General features: G+C 43.3%; 1 protein-coding gene across 1 annotated transcript in view; it reads right to left on the bottom strand.

Annotated features, from left to right (window-relative positions):
- Positions 1-3993: 3993 nt before the first annotated feature.
- Positions 3994-21738, bottom strand: part of ADCY9 (adenylate cyclase 9) — a 211588-nt gene continuing 193843 nt past the window's right edge. The window contains exons 6-10 of the mRNA XM_082260632.1: positions 20114-20322; positions 17834-17993; positions 12283-12431; positions 12151-12192; positions 3994-6229 (exon numbers count right to left, since the gene is read on the bottom strand). Of these exons, the coding sequence (XP_082116758.1) occupies positions 5155-6229; positions 12151-12192; positions 12283-12431; positions 17834-17993; positions 20114-20322 (1635 nt within the window). The 3' untranslated portion in view covers positions 3994-5154. The remainder of the gene's footprint in view (positions 6230-12150; positions 12193-12282; positions 12432-17833; positions 17994-20113; positions 20323-21738) is intronic.

The raw sequence follows: 21738 nt of genomic DNA on the forward strand, positions 1-21738 counted from the left end.
TTCGCCAATACAAATGCACGCACGGGCACGAACATTAATGTGCAATTGCTCACACAATGCGTGACAGAATCTGACGCCCAGTGGCCTATTTAAAGTCAGCAGCCTGATCCACTAGTTGCTGTAAGATCTTCAGCTTCCCATGTGTTCCTGTGTTCTGCTTCTTCTGCTAGTGGATCCCCTGTTATCGACCTGGCTAGTCCTTGACCTGTCTTGTCTCCAGTCCTGGCTCCTGACCCTTAGCTTATTTTACCGACTATGCTTCTGCCTGCTTACCAGTGTATGACCTCAGCTTACCCTCCTGACTCCGCTGCGGTCTGATTTCCAGTGTATGATGCGGCTTGTTCCCGATTCTGCTTCCTGCCACTGCTCCTTGCTGATTTCCTGTGTAGTGAATGACTACTGGCTTGACTCCTGACCTGGCTCCCGGCTCTTCCCATTAACAATGATCACGCAGTTCTAATGTTATTCTATTGACCTAATTCAGCACATTTGGCAAGTGACACTAACTGCCAAATGTGACATGGGGAGTTAATTTGTTGCACCGTGCAGTATCTCACCCATGGCAATGTGTACTGAACCATCATGTTCATTTGTAGGTAGGAGAGATGAGATAAAAATGTGGATTAACCTTCTGTTTTTACCACCCATGTAAAGTTAGTCTTACTGATGTAGGAGTCAGCGAGGAGACCACAGGGAGGAACCAGACATCGGAAGCACAGAAGTGTTGGATTGTGAAGATTCTTCAGGCAGATGTATCTGCAGTACAGCACTGTTGAGCAGCCTGGGCATCAAAAATTTTTGCAGTGAGATGGGCCAGGTATGAACTTTTTTTTGCAGAGGGCACTTTGTTTTTCATTTATATTCTGCTGGCTTCAGTTTGAAATGCTTATGAGACCATATGAGATGCATTTGACCTGCAGCTGACCTGCAGTTGACCTCCTTCCAAGCTGCTTCAAGATGATTTTTTGTTTCTCTAGTATGGGGAGAGAAGCAGTTCTGACGTCCATTAAACAGGCCCTTATTGTACTGCATACTTCTGTACTCTGCTGTCAGTAAATGTACAGAGGAAGAACCTGATGTCATAAAACCTGTAGTGCCCTTGGTGCATCCTAATGTATCATTGCCAATGTCTAGGTTTGCTTAAAACTCAGTCCCAGTCATCCTTTTTTCAGTTTTGGATAGAGTTGGGAAGGGTTAGAACCTCTAACAGGGTTTAACTGCCTTCTGTGACCATAAAGTGGACATTTCCACAAACTTCCTCCTCCTTCAGTGACATCTGATGTGCCAAGACCTGACATGGTGCCAGCGGGAAAGGAAGTTAAGGGAACTATCCCCAATAGAGGACAGAGACAGAAATAAAGCTTAACAGAAAGCGTAGCCCTTCCCCATTATAAAGGTTTTGGTTGGAGCTGGGCTTTATTCTTAGCACTTATTAGCATTAGCATATTAATATGATGTGCTCCTTTCAAAAATGAAGCGCGTAGTGTGGTCTGCAGTGGAATCCTGGTTCCCTTTCACATCTATGCACATGTACTTTTATCCTGTGTTTATGCATATTATAATTTTGGTATTTTTTTAAACACTTTGTTTTTTATGCTTTATGAAATATTCAGAAGGGAGGCTTTCTGTGCTGCAAATATGTTAAAAGGCTTCTTGCGTCTTTTATGTGCACTTATTATACATTTCAAAGGACCTACATGGTTCAAAATTTCTGCATTTGCTTCATTTAAAAATATTTACTAAACTGCAGTGCATCACCACAGGAAAGTTGACATTTGTGAACAGGCCGAAGCCTATAGGACCATTTATGTCACTGTGAAGAATTGCCTAGGCCTTGCAGGCTTTGTGGCCTTCTCATCTTGCACTTGAGATGGCCCTAAAGCTCACATTTCTGAAAAAAGACATGCAGGGATATTTTTACTATATCTGGCAAAATATTACACCTTTTTACTAAGTTCTCCATCCATGAGGAGAATAATGTGAACTTCTGCTTAAAGTTGGGCTTATTCAATACAGCAGTGGAAAGAGCAATGAATGTATTTAGTATAACCACCAGAGATTCCACATCTCATTAGCAGAGAACATTCAGAACAATGAAGGCTGAATTTGGATTTCTTGGGGTTTGTACCTTTTTTCACATTGCTCGCTGCCTTGGTAAAAAAGTAGGAAGGACTCCTTGAAGACTGACAACTATTCCTTGATTTTCAGAGGGCAGAACTTGGCAACACAGTCATGGTCGGCGACCACCTAAGGACTATTTGTGCAAGTATAACGTATCTTGGTTTGGGATGTTTAAAAACAGGAAGACATATGTTTTAGAGCACCCTACTTCCATCCTTCTTGAATCCACCAATGTGACCCATCATCACCTACCTTAGGCATAGCCAGGGAGTTGCACCTTTTAACATCCATATGGCATTCCTCTTGTTTTCCTCCATGATCCATGATCAGGCCTACTCTGAACACACTAAGGAATACCTTCAATCGGTTAGGCCAGCTAACCAAAACTTACAGATAATGCTCCTGACAGGATAAGGTTTTTTTGTGCTTCAAGTCTTCCATCATTGGATTTAGTGAACACTGTACCGGCAGCCATTTTGTTAATTAAAGTAGATCTATTCAAAATTCAATAATTAAATCTCTTTTAACCTTTAAAATGTTCTTGTATTTTCAAAGATTGCTTTCAATCTTTTTTTTTATCATGCAACTTGTATTACAAATAATACTAAGGTCCTTGTTCATGCACTTCATGTTATGCAATGACAATTGTCTCATAACTGTGATCCTGTTTTGTCACCAGTCATGTGCTCTACTGCTAGTGGCAAGCGGCTGGACCAGTACACATTGGGGACCTATTTATAAAACATTAGTTGCACGCATTTGTGCAAGCTGAAAGAAATGTCACCGTAATTTTTTTGTAAGAGAGTAATGCCCGTATTGTTAGCTCCATTTAGTGGAGTTTTCTGAAATGAGACAACTATACCCCATTGGAGCTGATAATACAGAAGGTATTCCTGTGACATTCGTGCAACGAATGTTTTATAGATAGACCCCATTGTGTAGACATGGGCACCTCTTGTCACAATTAGGAAGTCATTTCAAAGCATGTGCAGCTAATGATGGAGTAAGTGCATATATACTGGAAGTGGCCGGAAGAGGCTGAAGAAGATCAGCAGCACTGACATGCAAGGATAAAAGGAGGTGAAAACTGTATTTTATGAAAAAAAACAAGGCGATTGTTTATTGCTATTTAAGAAACTAAATGTCATCTAATTAGGTTTTATATTAACTTTAATATTTTAAAAAAAAACTAACAGAACCCCTCTCTTCCAGGATGTCATGAAACAGCTGTAGCACTTCTTTGCAGATTCACTAAATCACATCCACTTGGATGATAACCACCGTATTTATATGATCCTTTTCCCTAAAATGTAAATTTGGCTCCATATGTTTAAGTATGTACACAGGTATCTTTTTTGCAGTTCAAGGGATACTGCACACATACGCTAAACCAACCTAAACACATACACACGTGGGGAATTTTATTCCCTTTAGCTGTCACGATAATACATTTTATGTATTCCTTCAAAATCTTTCAATTTTTATGCATACCATTATTAAAGGGGAAATATCAGATGTTTTCTAAGTCTGCACTTTGGCATTCTGTTTATTATTTTTTTTTTATTTTTTTTTATTTTGTCACTTTTTTTAAACTCTTTGGTTAAGAGTTGAAACCTGGTTACCGCACTGCAAAGGCCGATATGTTTGTTGCTTGTATGGATTAGTATGGATTTCAGAAAAAACCCGATACTTCCCCTTTTAACAGTTGCTTAATCATTCTTGACAAAAATATGGCCACTCCTCCTCTTGGGAATCATAAAAGGAGAGGTCATAAGTAACTTTTTATTAAAATAGGTACCTTATTATATTGTTCTGCTATGGCAAACACAGGGGATAAAATGTATCTCAAAGACCTTAAGGAATACTAGGCCATACACAAGAAGACCATATTTTTTTTTTTTTTTTTTTAACATACCTTTGTAGTTCTACTTTCAGCCTGTAGGAGGCGACACATCTAATAAGAACTGGTAGGCAGCTAAAGTGTTACTGAAAACACATTACAATCGCTTTGTCTTAAAGTGAACCTGTAACCCATGCACCTTCAGCAGATGCAGCCATTTAGTGAGGCGAGTCAATATTAAGGAAGCTGTGACATCACAAAGGCACGAGGCGCAAAGTGGGAAGTGACAGGCTGAATATGGGTTCTGCCTACAAAATGGTTGCTTCCATGGTGCATGGATGGTGGGTTCATGGTTACATAAAAATGAGATAATTCACTACCTCTTTCCCCATTCATAAAAATACCCCACCCCGCTGTTTGTCATGGGTGGGCAGCAGTCCAGAGCGGCACATGCTTTTGGCAAGTATTAGCGAGAATTGCGGCAAGGTGTCACTGTCATCTCATCTGGACGGGCAATACCCAGAGAGTGGAAGGCACTTAGTTCAATCCTCAGTATGGCTGACGAAGGTTGATAGAGGAGGAGGCATGAGATGGGGGGCGAGAGAATGCCCTTCTCACTAATACATGGTCCATCCAGTGTCTGCGCAGCCCTCCAGAGGTAATCTAGATGGAGGTGGCATGCCTTCGCATAAGAGTGTTTATACATTGCACTAAAGATGGTGCCAAGAGACCCAACTCTGTCACCAAATGTCGGTTTGCAAGTTGCACCCCCGACTAATCTGGACATTTGCCCTTACTGTCACTCTGGCAATTTTTGAGCCAGCCTTGGCTACTAAGCACAGCTTAGAGAGTTGTTCAATAGTGAGCGATTGTGGAGCTCAAACTTTCTTCATGTGGGTGGAGTTAAGTCATGGTGATGTCACCACTTAAAATAAGAAGAATATGATGTAGAAATGACTCAGATCAGAAGCCCACCAACATGTGTCTAGGAGAATTAGGAGCTGTGTCTTTAGATATCCATCAGGCCACACCACCATAAGACTGAGTTGTGGAATGATGCAGTGGCTCTTGGAACACAATGAATAAGTCCATGAGCTGGCACAATGAAGAGCAGGGATGCTCAGCTGGGTTGCCAGCCTCTTACATTCTTGGTGGCCCAACAAACTATCTGGTCCTTCTCTGCACCACCAGTTTCACCGTGCTCCTCCATCACGACCCCTGTCCTCAGCTTTCTCCCGCTTACGTGCCGTTTCCCCGCTGCTAGACTCTGCTGCCCCTTTCCCTCCTGTAACCAGGCTACTTATTTCATCTGTGGGGGAACGGCCGATACTTCCATCCACTTGTACCCGGATATCAGGAGAGATTGATAACTGATGGTGGGGCACTAGGCCTCCATTGTCTGTACACTTTGGGAATAGATAGGTTTTCATCTGTCCTTTTCCCTTGACATTGACGGTCCCTCGGTAATCAAACTCATAGCCCATTTTCACTAACACCCTATAGCTTTCCTCACTTGCCTGGATGCGACATTCCACTCCTGTTGTGTCCATTCTGCTGGCAATGTTCACTGTGTCCCCCCAGATGTCATAAAGCAGTTTAGTGGTCCCAATCACACCCGCCGTCAATGGACCGTGGTTAAACCCAATGCGGAGCTTGAAGTTAAACCACAGCATGTTGTTGTTGAAATCATCCACCACGCTCATCATTTCCTTGGCAAATTCAAACAATGTCTGTAGGTGGCGGTGAGGCTGGCTGGTGTCCTGGCACTGAGATGGGTTAAGTCCAGAGGCGGCCATGTAAGTAGCGCCAATGGTCTTTATCTTCTCAATGCACGAATAATGAGGCTTGCTAAGAAGCTCATCAAAGTCTCCAATGAGCTCATTTAAAACCCTGTAACACTCCTTACCGCCTTCATAATTTTCTTCATAAAATTCACTAAAGTTGACTATGCTGGCGAATATTACACCAGCATCATCGTGGTTCTTGGAGTAGCTTTGTGACACCTTCAGCTGCTCAGCTACATGATAAGGGATGATGTTGCGTAGAAGCCAGTCTGCTTGATCCCTCATGCTCTGGATCTTAGTACGGTGCAGGTCTGCCTCCACGTCACCATGGTAATGAAGTCGGTAACTGACCTCAAACTCCCGATTCAGGAACCACACGAGAAGGAGGAGCAGAAAATAAGCTACAGCAAGTTCTGGTCCAAGTAGGCAGGTCGGTGTACTTGAACCGTCAGGATTCAGAATGTCAGGAGGAGGAGAGGAAGAGCTACAAATAAAAAAAAAAAAAAAAAAAACAGCTTTTAAACACAAGAGTATTTACAGTATTTTCCTGTGTCTGCTGTTGATAATAGCGATACCACTGTGGTTTAATGGTTACCACTAATGCCTCCTAATTAACTTCCCACCAGGGACTCTATATGCATGGAATGAGTATATTTTTCTATTATGAATAGGATTTCCCTGTGCGCTCCACATTTTTCCCACAACATACTGTATAAAGAAACTTGATGGTTAACTGTCTTCTGAATACATTTGTTCTATGTGTGTCCATATCACTACTACAAGGAGATTAGAATGTAAGCCTTTTTGCAACAAGAGCTGATATGAATGATTCTCTGAGTACACTTTTCTATGGGGTCCTGACGCAGGGACTCCACTGGACTCCACTCTAAAATATGTAGAAGCCTCCCAACCAACATAATAATTTACTGTAATTGGGAGAAGAATAAAGAAGAAGTATGGACAAAGCTATTTTGGCTATACTTCTCCTATGGATCACAGGAGTGCAGTTCGTACTGCACTCCTGTGACCTGTTTTCAGCTGAACGTAGGCTAAAGTCCGCTGTCAGCTGATGTCACTCAGCTGACCCAGGTGCTGGATTGACCCTGACATTACAGTCGCATACCTGCCAACTGTCCCGTTTTTCCCGGGACAATCCCGGCAAATAGGAGCCTGTCCCAGGTATTTTACAGTGTCCCTGTTAATCAGGGACAATGTAAATCACAAAAAATTTTTAATTTTGTGCCACACAGTGTCGCTCTCTCAGGAGTTGTAGTTCTGGCAGCAAGTTGTCTCTCTCTCTGTGCCCACTCACTCTTCCCGCCTGTCACAAATTTAACGTGTCACCGAAGGCAGGGTGTCAGCATGGTGCACTTTCCAAAATCCGCCAGCAGGGGGAGGCAGAGCACCTTCCGACAAGCTGGAGGCCTCACACTCCATTAATTACTACTATCGATAATGTTTTTTTATAGATATAATTTATACACCTGTTAATTGATACATATATATAGTTTTCTAGCTCTAGATAAATGTGTGTACGTATCCGTGTATGTGTATGTGTGTGCATATATATATATATATGTATATTGCTCAAAAAAATGAAAACAGACCTCAATCCTCAATGGGAAAAATCTCATGCTGGATATCTATACTGGTATGGACTTGGTATGTGTTAGGATAATATGGACTGGGTAATGTGTTAGGATCTATACTGCCCTATGGTTTTGAGAAGTGGGATTATCTTCTCTTTGAATAGTGTAGGACTCACTGAGAATGGGGTACTTTGACGTAGTGGTGGGCTTAAGCACAGTATGGCCATATGGTGGGACCAAATCCCCATATTTACTTTATAAGAGCAGGTGTTTTTAAATAGCCTTGCAAGATTTGAAAACAATTTTTTTTTCTGTGTATGTGTGCGCTATTATATTGTTCAATTTGTATATTGGTCTTTTAGCAGCACCAACCTGAGAATTGTGCGTTTAGGGTGTGCCCCCCAATATCTTTTTTGATCTTATACCCTGACACCATACTGCACATTATATACACACTGGTCTTATACCCTGGCACCATACTGTACATTGTATACAGACCAAAGCTGGGTGTCAGGATTATTATTGTGGCCACTGACACCAATGCTGGGAGTTATTATTGTGCCTACAGAAACCAGTGCTGGGGGTTATTATTGCAGCCAGTGACACCATAGTTGGAGGTTAATAATATCACAGACAATGACACCATAGTTGGGGGTTATTATTGAAGCCACTGACACTGATGCCGGAAGTTATTTATGTGACCACAGAAACCAGTGCTGGGAGTTAATATTGCAGCCACTGACACCAATGCTGGGGGTTATTATTGTGGCCCAGGGCCGCCATCAGGGGGGTACAGGCAGTACTGATGTAAGGGGCCCGAGCCTCTAGAGGGGCCCGGCGGGGACTGCTTCCCTTACACTTTAAAAAAAAAAATTTCCGAACTTCACGGGACCGCCACCCGACCCCCCCCTCCCCCAGATAATACTGTTTGTGCCTGTATGTTTAGTGGGGGTGGGGGCGTTGTAATCATCAGCAAGATCGTCACCGCACGCCCCCCCCCCCCCCCGCCGCCGCCGTCTGACTGAGGAGAGAAGGAGAGAAGAAATCCCTGCATACAGGCTTTCTTCTCCTCCGAGTGGCCGCGGGTAGATCCTGGCAAGACTCTGATTGGCCAGCACTCAGCATGGGGGTGGGGCTATCATTATGCAGGAGGAAGTGTCCCCAGCCCTCGCAGTACATGCAGCAGAATAAAGATCATCGTGGAGAGTAAGTGACAAAACTTTGAATGTGCTGCCTGCTGCTTGTTCTTTTGTTTGGACTCCTGATGGGACACAGACAGACTCCAGACATGATGGAGTTGCATTGTGAAAATGGCTGGGGATGATTCTGTGTGGGGAAAGGAATTACACTGTGGAGAGCCTCTTCACTTAGTAACTCTCACTTCCACCCAGAATCATCCTCATCCATTTTCACAATGCAACTCCATCATCCCCATCCTCACCCAGGGGGGCACACTGCATTGAAGGGGGCACGCACGCACGTACGCACGCTGGTCTCTGCATTGAAAGGGGACATGTACGCTGGTCACTGCATTCTAAGGGGACCTGTATGCTGGTCACTGCATTCTAAGGGGACATGTACGCTGGTCACTGCATTCTAAGGGGACATGTATGCTGGTCACTGCATTCTAAGGGGGCCTGTATGCTGGTCACTGCATTCTAAGAGGACATGTACGCTGGTCACTGCATTCTAAGGGGGCATGTACGTTGGTCACTGCATTCTAAGGGGGCATGTACGCTGGTCACTGCATTCTAAGGGGGCCTGTATGCTGGTCACTGCATTCTAAGGGGGCCTGTACGCTGGTCACTGCATTCTAAGGGGACCTGTATGCTGGTCACTGCATTCTAAGGGGACATGTACGCTGGTCACTGCATTCTAAGGGGACCTGTATGCTGGTCACTGCATTCTAAGGGGACATGTACGCTGGTCACTGCATTCTAAGGGGACCTGTATGCTGGTCACTGCATTCTAAGGGGACATGTACGCTGGTCACTGCATTCTAAGGGGACATGTATGCTGGTCACTGCATTCTAAGGGGGCCTGTATGCTGGTCACTGCATTCTAAGAGGACATGTACGCTGGTCACTGCATTCTAAGGGGGCATGTACGTTGGTCACTGCATTCTAAGGGGGCATGTACGCTGGTCACTGCATTCTAAGGGGGCCTGTATGCTGGTCACTGCATTCTAAGGGGGCCTGTACGCTGGTCACTGCATTCTAAGGGGGCCTGTACACTGGTCACTGCATTCTAAGGGGACATGTACGCTGGTCACTGCATTCTAAGGGGACATGTATGCTGGTCACTGCATTCTAAGGGGGCCTGTATGCTGGTCACTGCATTCTAAGAGGACATGTACGCTGGTCACTGCATTCTAAGGGGGCATGTACGTTGGTCACTGCATTCTAAGGGGGCATGTACGCTGGTCACTGCATTCTAAGGGGGCCTGTATGCTGGTCACTGCATTCTAAGAGGACATGTACGCTGGTCACTGCATTCTAAGGGGGCATGTACGTTGGTCACTGCATTCTAAGGGGGCATGTACGCTGGTCACTGCATTCTAAGGGGGCCTGTATGCTGGTCACTGCATTCTAAGGGGGCCTGTACGCTGGTCACTGCATTCTAAGGGGACCTGTATGCTGGTCACTGCATTCTAAGGGGACATGTACGCTGGTCACTGCATTCTAAGGGGACCTGTATGCTGGTCACTGCATTCTAAGGGGACATGTACGCTGGTCACTGCATTCTAAGGGGACCTGTATGCTGGTCACTGCATTCTAAGGGGACATGTACGCTGGTCACTGCATTCTAAGGGGACATGTATGCTGGTCACTGCATTCTAAGGGGGCCTGTATGCTGGTCACTGCATTCTAAGAGGACATGTACGCTGGTCACTGCATTCTAAGGGGGCATGTACGTTGGTCACTGCATTCTAAGGGGGCATGTACGCTGGTCACTGCATTCTAAGGGGGCCTGTATGCTGGTCACTGCATTCTAAGGGGGCCTGTACGCTGGTCACTGCATTCTAAGGGGGCCTGTACACTGGTCACTGCATTCTAAGGGGGCCTGTGCGCTAGTGTCGGACTAGTGTGAATGGAGTCTTACTGTTAAATATTGAAAGCACTGATGACTTTTAATACTTTTCATATTCACGTGTTAAGTTGTAAGAGTGCTAAAATAAAAGTGGGTGCACTGAAGGACTTGGTAAGATGGCCAGTGGGCAGATTTGGTGGGACGGCCAGTGGGCGGGCCATGGGGAAGATTGGTGGTCAAGCATCGGGGGGCCCAGTCCTAAAGCTGTGTAAGGGGCCCCAACATTTCTGATGGCTGCCCTGTTGTGGCCACTGACATCAATACTCAGAGCTATTAATGTGGCCACAGAAATCAATGCTGGGAGGTATTATTGTTGCCACTCACCTCACTATTGAACTTTATTACTACGGCCACTGAAACCAATGTTGGGGGTTATTTACTGCTGCCACTCACCCCAATGCTGGGGGTTATTATTGTTGCTATTGACACCTATGCTAGGCTTGTTATTGTGCCCACTCAAACCAGTTCCGGGGGGTTATTATTGTTGCCACTGACACCAATGCTGGGGATTACTATTACTGCCACTGACACCAATGATGGGGCTTATTTTACTCCCATTTCTTGATCAGTATACATAATACTACGCTGCAGGAGCAACAGTTTTGAGCGTTGAGGGGTGATACAGCCCATTAATTTTGAATGGCTGCCTAACTTGACGTAATGCACAAAAATTGTCCATTTGTGGGCAGTAGGTCGCCTGAAACCCACACTCCATTGGATGCTCTTTTACTACTATAGCCTAATGGAGTGCAGATAAAATGTATGCCATTGGGGGGAGGGGGGGGGGGGTTACATTGTAGAGGGAGGGAACCCAGACCCAGAAAATGGTTAAAATCTAATTTCAGGAAAAATGAAAAATGACTCTTGCAGTGGGCTCTCCTATACTAAAATGTATATGTTCACTGTAATGTTTACCATTCTGCTATGTTCCACAAAAATTACAAAAATTATATAATTTCATTTAGCACCTTTTGCAGTAAATATATTGTATGGGGGTTTAAAAAAATATCCAAATGTTGCTTTGGGAAAAAATACAGGAAAATGTATTTCTTTCAGATTTTGTTTAATCTTTTTTTTAGCAATAAAAAGCAAGAAAATTAAAATATATCTTCTATCTGAATGTCTTCCCCCCACAAAATAACAATGTATAGTATATAGTATATTAGGATAGACTACAAAAACTAGAATGTGTGGAACTAAAACACTGGCAAAAATGAAAAAAAAAAAAAAAAAAAAAAAAACAATCTGGCACTCAAGTGGATTAATGCCTCGTACACACGTACCGATCGTCGGCCGACCGATCGGCCGTCTTTTGTCCAGGGCTGTCCTGTCCGCTGAAAAGGGCAAAAGACTGCACACTAATTTTGTCGGCCAACAACAGCCGACTGCAGAAGTGATGTCATGTGATGGTTAACTTTTCCTGTGTTTTTTCTTCTCTGAGCATGCCCAGTCTTGCAAATCTGCTGATTGTCGAGCGAATTCTGTACTGACTGGCGAAAAATCGGCCGTACTGGTGTTGGCCAACAAAAATGTTAATGCCTGCACGACAGATTCTTTTCGGCCGAAAGTGCGCTGTCGGCTGTCGGAAGCATCATACTAACAAGCCTACAATCGGCCGATCGGTCGTCGGCCGAATATTTACGGCCGACAATCGGTACGTGTGTACGAGGCATAAGATAGAAAAAGGCCTCGGGACTCAAATGTTCAAGCTGTTTTGTCTTCTTACCTGTAGTTTGTTGCAGTATTGGGCTCTTCTAGTACTACGGGTCTAGAAAGTGATATAGAAAACAGTGTTACTCATGTAGGAAGGAATGCGGTCATTGCCCCACCTTCCTTTTACTAAACTGCCCTCACTTACCCTGTTGGAAACAGTGGCACATATAGCAGAATCAACAGAGCAGCTCCAGTCACCGTAGCAAGGGAGGATCTCAGCCAGGAGCTCAGCTGGCAGAAGTTACAATACTGGACTAGAGGGATCAGCAGAGCAGAGCACAGGAACATGGTATACTGTAAGGAGTAGAGACAATTAGTCACCACCAGGGGGCAATACTAGCACAGCAGGCACAACAAGGAACAAAACTGGATTGCCCATTGTGACTACAGTTGACTTGCAGTGACTAATTCTGTTTCATCCTTTCAGGGAAAATGAAAAATTATTTTATTTAACTGCAATAAATGTACATACACGATACTAACCCTAGCATTACTGTGGTCCTATTGCTTTCAAGGGCCACTTTAAACCTTGTACTGCTTTTTAACTTATAGGGGGGGTTGATTTACTAAAGGTAAATAGACTGTGCACTTTGTAAAGTGCAGTTGCACTCTTCAAGAGCAGTTGCTCCAGAGCTTAGTAAATGAGGTAAAGATTCATTTTGCAACGAATACCCAATCACGTTCAAGGAAAATAAAAAAAAAAAAACAGCATGTAGTGCATTTTCTGAAAGCGCACCAAAAAACTACTACATTCAGGAGTTTTGGTGCACTTTCAGAAAACACACCTAACCCGCAGGAAATAACAGAAGTCTATGGGGTTGCTTTACTAAAGGCAAATTTACTCTGCACTTTACAACCTGCAGCTGCACTCTGCAAGTGCAGTTGCTCCAGAGCTTAGTAAATTAGGTAGACCTTCACTTTGCAAAAAATATCCAATCACATGAAAGCAGGGCTGCTGTATAAAATCACAGGGCCCCATACAGCCTACCCCCCCCCCCCCCCGAATAAAATCAAGACAATATTTTCACTAAAAATACACTAAAATTATTATTACCGGACACAAACATAACAGAGGACCTTTCTTTCTCAAAGAGAACATTTTTAATTTACAATTTCTTAAAATAATTAATTACAATGTTTAATTATCTTTTTTTTTTAATTTGTTATTTTTCTACAGTGCAGGACAGCCTGCAGCGCTGTGGGGGTAAGGGGGGTGGCACAGTGAAAGGGGGGCACACAGGGAGGGGGGGATCAGAAGCAGGCAGAGCAGGGGAAGGGTGATCGGTGTCAGAAGTAATTACAGGAATGATGCCCCAGCTGAAAGCTGGCAGGAGGGGGAAAAACTGGCTTTCACCAATTCCCCGTGCTGTTGGGGCCCCTCTGTTTGCCCGGGCCCCCTATAGGAGGACTGGTGGTCCCCCCTATCAGCGGCCCTGTATGCAAGGGAAATTAAAAACATTTTTGTTTGCACATAATTGGATGATGGAAGTTAGCAGAGCTTCTGCTCATTTACTAAGCTCTGGAGCAACTGTTTATTTGCCTTTAGTAAATCAACCCCATAGTAGGACAACACTCTGGAGTTGATTTACTAAGGGCAACTAGGCTGTGCACTATGCAAAGTGCAGTTGCACTCCGCAAGTGCAGTTGCTCCAGAGTTTAGTAAATGAGCAGAAGCTCTGCTGACTTCCTTCATCCATGTTCAAGCAAAAATGCTATTTGTTGTATCATCCTTGCATGTGATTGGGTACTCTTTGCAAAGTGAAGCTTTATCCCATTTACTACGCTCTGGAGCAACTGCACTTGCAGAGTGCACAGACTATTTGCCTTTAATAAATCAATGCCTCTATGTATATGCATTGGGGTACGTGGCCTTTTATTTCCAACTTTAATGCAAGGAGTAAAAAAATGTACCTGCTCTTCAACACACAGCAACATGTGAAAACATGCATTGCCTTGTAATGTGCTGAATAAAAATGAGGCAGATGCATTTTCCTGTTGAATGCATAATGCACCTCAATGAGCAGCAATGCGGACATGAAAACACATGTATTGGAATGAATAGGCCCTAAAACAGAAATATTTCCCCAGCACTCTTATAAAAAAAATCCTTAGCAATATGATCATTGGGAAGGGGTTGCCATGTTTTAGATAATATTCCATCTTTGTACAGAATTTAAATACTTACACCTATTCTGAGTTTTCTCATTCACATTTATTTTTGACAATTAAATTGCATTTTTTAGATTAATATAATATAATATTAATGTGTATGCCTCCACAACTTTTTATATGTGCTTTGCTTTCTCACCAGACAGCACAGCAACAATATAATACTTGTTTCTCTAGAACATCTGGTTTATTTGGCCTAATTGAAAGCCTTTTTCAGTGACATCTATTTTTCTAATGAGGACCAGTGCCTGCTAAAGACTACTGGTAAAAATGGACTATCAATAAAGTGTTGAAATACCAAACTGAAATAATAAAATACAATTTCCATGATCAAGAAATAATTACAAATCTAAAAATGTCATTATACTGTAGACTTTTCTTAGCCACTGCCGCAGTTTTACGTCGCTACTTTGACGTAAAAATACTGGGGTTATGGATAACCACAGATAGCTGCCATAACCCCGGTATTTTTTTTTTTTTTACAGGGCAGGCAGCCCTCTTTCACATAAAAGTGGTCCAAATGGCGGATTCGCCACGGCATCACTTTTTTGGGCTGAGGAAGAGGTGCCTGTCCCCCCCCCCCCCCCCCCGCCACTTCCCCCCTGCCCTCGGTAGTGGGGAAAATGATCCGTTCCTTTCCCCTCCTAGGTAGGAATTCAAGTGAGGGCAAGCTGGCCCCCACTTGACTCTATGGCCTTGGAGGACCGGAGCTATGTCATATGTCGCTTCCTCCCAACTGCCCTAAGGGCTCATTTTTTTTCATGATGAAAAAAATTATTTTTTTTTTCTTTTTAGTGTAGATGTGGGATCTGAGGTCTTTTTGACCCCAGATCTCACATTAAAGAGAACCTGTCCAGATTATTTCTATTACAAGGGATGTTTACATTCCTTGTAATAAGAATATAAGCGATCATAAACATTTTTTTTAAAGGGACAGAGTAAAAATAAAAACTAAAAGGTAAAATAAATAAGAAAAAAAAAAACAGATTTAAAGCGCCCTGTCCCTCCGAGCTCACGCGCAGAAGTGAATGCATACGCAAGTCACACCCACATATGAAAACTGTATCCTCTGTAACTCTAAGCTGGTAACCTGTAGAACTTTTTAAAGCGTCGCCATTGGAGATTTATAAGTACCAATGTTTGTCGCCATTCCACGAGTGTGCGCAATTTTAAGGCAAGACGTGTTAGGTATCTATTTACTCGGCGTAACATTATCTTTCACATTGTAGAAAAAAAATTGGGCTAAATTTACTGTTTTCTCATTTTTAAGTTAAAAAAAAAGTGTATTATTTTCAAAAATTCTCTAGGGTCTCTGCTAAAAAAATATATAATGTTTGGGGTTCTAAGTAATTTGCTAGCAAAAAATACTGATTTTAACTTGAAAACAACAAGTGTCAGAAATGACTGGGGGAGTAATCGGTTGTGAGCAGGACTTGTGATGAGGATACGGTAAATGTTATACATCCACCATTTTATTTTTATTATTCCAACCATCCACATTGTCCGTTTTATCCTCATAACTCGACCTGTATATCTTTATACACTCTACATTTGATCTTGTGTTATGTTTTGGTGACCTGTATTCTTCTTTACCCACCTGTATTTCCACCAATCCTTATTTCTTAATGGACAGTGGATGTGTTCTGACATGGATGGTAAATAGACTGGGAGTCCTTCCCACCATGCAGAACTAACATACTTTCCACAAAGTGCCCTGATACCTACAGTTTTGGATATATGACACTCAGGTTGCTTTTACCGCAATCTGAGTCTGTCAACTCAGGTGGTTCTTTTTCTTTCTTTAATAGGTGGGACAAGTAAGAACTAGCAATCAGATTAAATTAGTTGCCAAAGCCCAGGGGGATGTATTTACAGCATCAGCAGCAATTCATCTCTATGCATTGTAAATAATACCTGTATATTTCTTTCTTTTATCTTGTACATTTACATTTGATTTTTTAGAAATTCAAGCATTTTTCCATGCTAAAATCGGACAATGCACGATAAGTTTATAACCTTTATTTCTATGTGCCTATATGTCAAAGATGCTTTCTCTGTATTTTTCATGGAAGAATGAGTTTTGACGCTGGTGGGTTGGCTTTCTACATCATGAGTTCATTTTGTATCATGTGCTGACATCTAGTGGAAAAGGAGGGAGTTTGCGTTTGTGAGCTCCAGCAGAATGATTACACCTGCACCCGATCAATGAACCTGATGATTACCACTATAAATACGGAACACCATCTACTCCACCCTTAGCTCTGAAGAAACTGACGTTCAGTCAGTGAAACGCGTCAGCGTTGGCGTCATCTGCCCACCGATGCTGGATTTGTCTCCTCCGTAATTCTGGGACTTATGCACGGCGGCTTCCCTGCTGTTCCCCCGCCTCCATACTCTCTACGCCAGACATGACGTCAGGCCGTTGCTCACGGACCTGTACGCCGAAACCAGGAAGTTTGTAGAGTGAGTGCGGTAGGAGAACGCCGGATGAGGAACGCCATTGCCAGCAGACCCGCTGGATTCACACACGGAGGTACGGACATCTAAGGAACTCGGCTTTGATTCACAGGTATGATACCTACACAACATTGTGGATGATTTCCATTTCACCATCCCTGAACATTTGCATTTATTATTCATGGCCAACTGGTCACTAACACGGAGCTGAAGGTTGACATTCCCGCATTATCATCCGTGGTCATTCACTTGCTTCAAACCAAGATAACCTTCTGACTTGCACTGCCCGTGGACACTGAACTTAGGGTCCACAATTATTTTTTGCCCTCGGCCCATCCTGGGAACTATTCACAACCCTGCGGCCATCTGGATCATCCAGCCACAGTGTACCAGTCATCAACGACAGCTGTGCATTTAATTTACTTTTACTTCCATCAGGGACTACCTACAGGTCCTCTCCTCAGTGGGACCATTTTGTTTTCTTGGTTATATCACTTCATCATCCTCCGTGAATAATCTTTTTACACAGTCATCTACTGTGTCATTTTGGGATAGTGATCATCCAGTGTTCTCAGCCAGTGCAGCTAACCTAGACCTGTCTGAATTATACATACCAGCCTATTATTGTTAATTCCAGTCAATTACGATCCACCATCTGTGCTTGTTGTTTTTAATTTGTTTTACTATGTTGGTGTGCCGCATCCTGTCACCTGTATAACACTGTTTTTCAAGGCACAAGTGCCTAATAAAATTTATCTTGTTTGACACTATTATGCGATTACCTTGTGGGTGGCCTTAGTTGATTGCTTTCAGGGTGCAAGACCTTTTTGGCTTTCACCCAATCTCTCTTTTTGTATTACATTAGCTCCTAATCAACGGTCACCCGGTGATTGACTTTATATTGTTTACACAGTATTTTTTCATTTTTTGGCAACTAATTAGAGCCATTATGGGAACTCATCCCCAGTTTTTTTAAGTGTCAGAAATGGGCCTGGTCCTTAAGTGGTTAAAACTCCCAAATGGCAGGCCCTCCATAACCAACCAGCCTACCCTCATAATATAATACTTACGCGTATTTTGTTGTAGAAATCAGCAGTTAGGTTAGAAAAGACGACAGTGGCAGGCAAAGAAACCAGAAAAGTGCCAATAAAATGACGGGGAAGCCATCCAGAGATAATTTCCAGGAGACGCCTGGTACACAGGAACATGTCCTCTAGAAAGAAGGCCATCCTGGAAAGCAAACACAGACACAAATGTCAATAAAGTAGCCACTATTGAAAGGTAGTTGTTGAAAGGAACTTATAAGAAAGAAAAGATGTCTTTTTGAGTTGTTTCTGAACATGCAAGTCCTGGGGTTGTCACCTTTATCATTCATCACTGTCTGTCAGAGACCTAGAACAAGGATCTGCTTCACAGAGGATTCTGTTTAAAGTGAACATATGCTTTGCCCATGTGGGGCAAAGCAATAGGTTCATTTAATTGCTCACCCACTGGCTGCTAATAATTCCCTTCCTTTCGCTCCCCTGCTACCCGATTTACTTGGCAGAGCTTAGGGGAAAAGCCCTGTGTGTGTTCAACATTGGTATGGTTGGATCATGTCTAATGCTTTCCTAACCTCACATGCACTTAGGCCCTGTTCACACCTGAGCGTTTTTCAGTTCATAAAACGCTTATCTCTGAAGTCTCAAAACGCTCAACAAGCAAAATCTCATTCATTTCAATGGCCCCTGTCCACATATGAGCGTTTTGTCGCCTGTAGCAAAATGCTAAAAAAAAGTACATGAGCTTCTTTTTTGGCAGATTACAAGCATTTTTGTTAGATGTCAATGCCTGCCTCCAAACACCTGCAAATAACGCCTGAAAAACGCCCGAAAAAAAACTCCTGAAAAATGCCCAAACAAACGCTTGAAAATAATACACTAAGGTGTGAATGGAGCCTTAGTGCTCATGCACACTGCATCTCAAAGAAGCTCAAAAATGCTGCTCCTACAGGCTTTGAGGCTCCATTCCTACCTGAGCGTATTGTTTTCAGGCGTTTTTTGGGGCTTTTTTCAGGCTTTTTTCAAGTTTTTTTTTTTGGGCTTTTTTCAAGTGTTTTTTCAGGCGTCTTTTGCAGGTGTTTGGAGGCAGGCATTGACATCTAACAAAAACGCTTATAATCTGCCAAAAAAGAAGCTCATGTACTTTTTTGAGCTTCAGGCGTTTTGCTTCAGGTGATGAAACACTCAGATGTGAACAGGGGGCATTGTGGGATTTTGCTTGTTGGGTGTTTTGAGACTTTAGAGATGAGCGTTTTACGAGCTGAAAAACACTCAGGTGTGAACAGGGCCTAAAACTTTTTTGAGCTCTCCTTTTTTCTGCCTGAAAACTTCCCTCTATGTTAGCCATGCACACTATGGCTTTTTCAGGAGTTTACAGACAGGAAAAAACAAAACACCAAACTTTCATTCTTGAGAGGAGCTTTCAAGCAGAAAAAGACGCCTAAGTACCCAAAAATGTGCAAAAAGGCAAGAAATAACACGAAGAAGCTTGAAAAAGCACGAGGAAGTGTGAAAAAGCTCAAGAAGCTCGAAAGCACACAAAATACAGGAAAAATTAGCTGAGGGTTTGTAAAAAAAACAAAAAAAAAAAACACTTATGCTCTAAAAAGCTCAAAGAAGCTGGATGGAGCTCAAAGAAACACAAAAACGTGGAAAAAAAAAGCACAAGCTTCTTCAAGCTTTTAAGCAGAGAAATAAAAGCTCAAATGCCTGTAAAAGCAGCTTTTTTTGAGCTGCAGTGTGCATGAGCTCTTAAAGTCACTTGAGTCACTGGCAACAGGCCACTCAGGTACCCAGTGCTGTCACATGGGAGAAAGGGGTTTCATGTCCCCCATACCAGGCACTATTGGGTACATCTCCTTGCTCCAGCAGGCACACAAAGCAGCAGGGGAGCAATGGAAAAATGAATATAAGCAGTTGGGGAAGGATCCAACTTTAATTAAAGTAAACATGCTGCTTTGCTCTATATAAGCAAAACATAGCTTCACGTTAAGGTATTTGGGGCTCCGAAATATAGACTATCATCTTCTTAAATATCTCTTCCATTTACATAGGTTATTTTAGTTTTGTACAAGTTTTAAGGTGTAACACATTTTGAGGTCTCCAGTGGTACAATCCCTACCAAAATTCCCACTTTCTAGTTGCCTGTCTCTGGCTTCAATACCAGCCAAAACTCCTTTTCTGTATTTCCAAAGTTAAGCACCCAAATAACAGTAATTTGAACAAGGAGGCTCTACCTTAGGCATTTAAACGAATTTAATAAAGCTAATAACATCTATAAGCACCTTCACTGGTGCTCCATTTACTCACCTGATAGAGACAAGTAAGGAGAGGAACCCCAAGAAGCCACAGACAACAAGGACGATGATCACCAGTGTTGTTGGGGATGTAGGAACTGTAGGTGGCTTCAGGAAACAAGCAACGGAGAGGAGGAGGAAGATGAAGAAAGACAAGAGGACATCAAGCAAAGAGCTGAAGGTGGCACTGGCAAATGTTTTTACTGGAGCCATCCGCATGACCTGCAGATAGAGGAAGCAATGTTACCATTATTTAAAGAGTCAGTGCACCTAAGAATAGCATGTCTGTTATGAAGGTCAGGTACACTTCTTATAGCTCTCAACAAGTAACACCGCAGCTCCAGAGATCCTTGGGTCACCTACCTGTGTTAAAATAGGGCAGGAGTGCCCAACCTTTTGAAGAGCGGGGGCCACTTAAGTGGCTTGGGAACGGTCACAGGACACAATAAGCGGAGCAGGAGGATGAAAAGGTCCGCGCCAGCTCTGTATATGCAGAGGACAGGTGGACCCCATCGGACCAATCATGTGAAAGGGGCCTAATGCTGTGCTTTCACAGTGATGTGCTGCGGTTTACCCACACCTGTTGCTTTCCTGCGGGTTAGCTGCACTTTGCCACAGACTTCTATTAGGTTCTGCAGGTGCAGTGCACTGAAAGTGCATTCAGAAGTTTTGGTGCACTTTCAGAAAGCGCACTTATCCCGCAGGAAATAACAGAAGTTGGTGGGGTTTATTTACTAAAGGCAAATAGACTGTGAACTTCTGCAGTTGCACTCTGCAAGTGCAGTTGCTCCAGAGCTTAGTAAATTAGGTAAACCTTTACTTTGCAAAAAAATACCCAACCACATGCAATGAAAATTGAAAAAAAAATTTCTTGCACATGATTGGATGATGGAAGCTCATTACTAAACTCTGGAGCAACTGCTTCTTTTTGCCTTTAGTAAATCCACCCAAATGGGCTCAGTGCAGGTAAGCCGCAGGTGCAATGACCAGTTTGAAAAGCAGCCCAGTAACCACTGCAGAACAGATATACCTATATATACACTGTGATTTTAGTAATAAACTGACCTTTAATACCAGTCTTCCATTCAGATATCGCTGGCTGTTGCTGTCCCAGGTGGAGTGCATTTGGTATCTCCCTGCCTGTGACAGGAGCCAGCGTTATACAGGAAGAATTGGCTTATGCGGCTCTGCTCCACAGCTGCTTGCTTACTCTACCGCGGGCTCCATTCACAACACTCAATGCTCTGTGATGACAGGTCGGCAACCCACAATCTGGGCTTGCTGACTCGCCATCCCAGAGCAGGAGGTCACAGGCCACCAGTTATGCACCTCTGATTTAGGGTGTCACATTGAGACTTCTCCTTCAGCAGCAAGAAGAAGCAGAGCCTGCCATGTCTGACTTGACCTATATAAACCCTTCCAGTCCACTTAAAGCGGAGTTCCGGGCAAAAAAATTTTTGGGGATAAAAATACCCCCAGGACAGTCAAGGCTGGTGCATTTACCCAACGATAGCCTCTGAACTGTCCCCTGTAAGAAAAACTTACCTTGAAAATTTCTTGTCCAGCGCTGCCATCTCCAGCGTGGGCAGCTGAAGCCAGATCGTCCCTCTTCGCGTCCATCTTCCTGGATGTCGGAGT

The sequence above is a fragment of the Pelophylax lessonae genome (genome assembly GCF_965119305.1).
Source record: "Pelophylax lessonae genome assembly, chromosome: 6".
NCBI lineage: Eukaryota > Metazoa > Chordata > Amphibia > Anura > Ranidae > Pelophylax > Pelophylax lessonae.